Source organism: Leuciscus leuciscus (genome assembly GCF_965113295.1).
Source record: "Leuciscus leuciscus genome assembly, chromosome: 13".
Classification (NCBI taxonomy): Eukaryota; Metazoa; Chordata; class Actinopteri; order Cypriniformes; family Leuciscidae; genus Leuciscus; species Leuciscus leuciscus.
Window position 1 is genome coordinate 8,268,894 of NC_138737.1, and position 3,015 is coordinate 8,271,908.

General features: G+C 31.5%; 1 protein-coding gene across 2 annotated transcripts in view; it reads right to left on the minus strand.

The window, feature by feature from the left end:
- LOC309511932 (low-density lipoprotein receptor-related protein 8-like) overlaps positions 1–1,588 on the minus strand; it is a 31,304-nt gene extending 29,716 nt beyond the window's left edge. For both annotated transcript variants that reach the window (XM_082187308.1, XM_082187307.1), the window contains exon 1: positions 1,455–1,588. In XM_082187308.1, the coding sequence (XP_082043434.1) occupies positions 1,455–1,518 (64 nt within the window). In that variant the 5' untranslated portion in view covers positions 1,519–1,588. The remainder of the gene's footprint in view (positions 1–1,454) is intronic.
- Positions 1,589–3,015: the final 1,427 nt, after the last annotated feature.

The following is a 3,015-nucleotide window of genomic DNA, read 5'->3' on the forward strand; positions in this document are numbered from 1 at the left end:
AATTAAGGCAGTTCTGAAGGCGAAAGGGGGTCAAACACAGTATTAGTATGGTGTTCCTAATAATCCTTTAGGTGAGTATATATATATATATAGAGAGAGAGAGAGAGAGAGAGAGAGAGAGAGAGAGAGAGAGATAGAGAGAGAGCTACAGGCCAAAAGTTTGGACACATTACTATTTTTAATGTTTTTGAAAGAAGTTTCTTCTGCTCATCAAGCCTGCATTTATTTGATCAAAAATACAGAAAAAAAATGTAATATTGTGATATATTATTACAATTTAAAATAATTGGTTTTTGCAAGTAAATTGCAAATACAATTTATTATACTTTAAATTGTCATTTATTTCTGTGATGCAAAGCTGAATTTTCAGGATCATTACTCGTCTATCACATGATCCTTTAGAAATCATTCTAATATGATGATTCATTATCAAAGTTGGAAACAGTTCTGCTGCTTAATATTTTTTCATAACCTGTGATACTTTAAGATACTTTGATGAATAAATTTTTTTTTTTTTTTTTTTAAATGGTCAGTAATTTTTTTTTTCAATAAATCAATACTTTTATTCAGCAAGGATGTTAAATTGATAAAAAGTGATAGTAAAGAAGATTTATATTATTAGAAAATATTTATTTATTTTTTGAATAAATGCAGTTCTTTTAAACCTTTTATTAATCAAATATGTTAGGCAGCAGAACTGTTTCCAACACTCATAATAAATCAGAATATTAGAATGATTTCTAAAGGATCATGTGATAGACTCTGTCACATGTGACACTGAAGACTGGCATAATGATCCTGAAAATTCAGCTTTGCATCACAGAAATAAATGATCATTTAAAGTATAATAAATTGAAAACCAATTATTTTAAATTGTAATAATATATCACAATATTACATATATTTTCTGTATTTTGACCAAATAAATGCAGGCTTGATGAGCAGAAGAAACACATAACTTTATTATATATATATATATTAGTAATCATGTGTGTAAAAAACATAATATGTTAATGTGAAAAACAATCCAGAGTCAAACCATTATATTATATTATATTATATTATATTATATTATATTATATTATATTATATTATGTAATTAACTTTGACACAATACCAAGGACAGGCTGTACGATGCTTTACAACATTCAAAATTAAATACAGTGATAGTATATTTATTTTGGTATATTTAAAAGTGCACGTGCTTGACAGTAATTTAGTAAGTGAGTATATCTTTATATTTCGCGAGGAAACTCGGAACATCAGTTTGACACATAGACAGTATATAAACGGTTTGACAGAGCATGAGGCGTTCGATCCAATCAGATGGCGTGACAGCGCCGCGTGCAACGTGAGGTCCAATAGGAAAGTGTGAACACTAGCGATGCATTCAAACATATTAGCACGTGCATTTATAATCCTCTGTCCACACATATTTACAAACCATACCTTACCTTCCGTTAAAGGAAAACGTGACACACAAGTCAACAGCAGTAGTAATGCACCAAGGTGTTCCATGCCTTGCTCAGCGCAGCGTCCTCTAAAGTACGCTCTTGTCGCGAGGCAATTGCGTCATTTCCGCACTACAGATTATGTAGTCACCCCAAAAATTAAGTTCACCTCCAATAGGTTTTAGGATACTAATGTATGAATGCCATTGCATTAGATAACAGAATATCAAACCAAATATATATTTTAAAAACACATAGAAAAATCTCACGTTTAAGTGCAACATTTAAAAATAAGACATTAGTTTGATTTTAAATTATAAAACAATAGATACACTGTTAAAAATGAAGACAAAAGATCTGTGAAAACGTGATGATGAACAACAGCTTTGGTTACTCTGATAGGAAACATTAATTCTCATTATTCTCTCATGTACAAATCTTTTCACTCATGTAATGCACCCTTCATTATTTATAGGCTACATTCGTATAGGCTACGTATGCAGATGCACCTTTTCAATTCGCACATGTGTGCAATCCATACACTACAAAATTTTTTCAGTAAAGCATAGTTCACATTTTAGAGTATTTATTTCTGTCCTCTCTCTCTCGTATATATAGCCTAGTATTTTGTGTGTTTTTGTATTTATTGCAATTTCAGTTCTATTTCTTGTTTATTTCTTGTTCTGCAATTTATGTTTATTGTAGTGACGCCTCAGTTTTCCCCAGAGATTAAAATAGCATTCGGAGAACTGAGTTTATATATAGCCTACATCCATTAAATCAACGTTATCAGGTGGTTAAAAGTCATTTAAAAAGCAAAAAAGTTTAAATACAAAAATCTGCGATGATATATATATATATATGCATATAATAAACAAAAATTTTAAATATAGGCTACATTACTAGTTTTAAATCACAAGCTAGATTTTTTTATATCTCTTTATTTATTGAATAGCGAGCATTGAAGCAGGCTTCTTTATTTTATAAAGTGATGAGGGACAAAATCATTTCCCCAGCCTAAATGACGCCTATGATAGGCTACTGATGCTTTGCAAAGAGATCGTACTATCAGACTTCTCTTGTGCAATATGGAATTACGTATGTGCGTCGTTGACCTATATATTACATGAACCGACATTCCTACAGTCTTAACACCGTTGAGTAACATAGACCCAGACATTAACCTACATTCTAGACCCCCCAGTCAACACACACACAAAAAAAAACGCAGTTTACATTTGACAGGAAATTATTCATATCCTTTCTCAAACAATTATCAGTGAAACAACAGAATCACAATTCCTGATGTTATCACAAGGGAAAATCATGTAAGTTCACTTTTCTTCACAAAGACGCGCAGCATAAAAGTAAATAACACATGACAAGCTGATGATAACTGATGACACACTGACATTTTGTAATTAAAATCCACGCATTCTTTCATATTAGCCCTTTCTCGCTTTGAACCCAATCGCACGTTACAAAACTCAGAGATTCGTGTTTTGTAATGCACCTCAGCGGCCAATAGGCGAGCTCGCTAATGCTCACGTGATGATATTTTTAC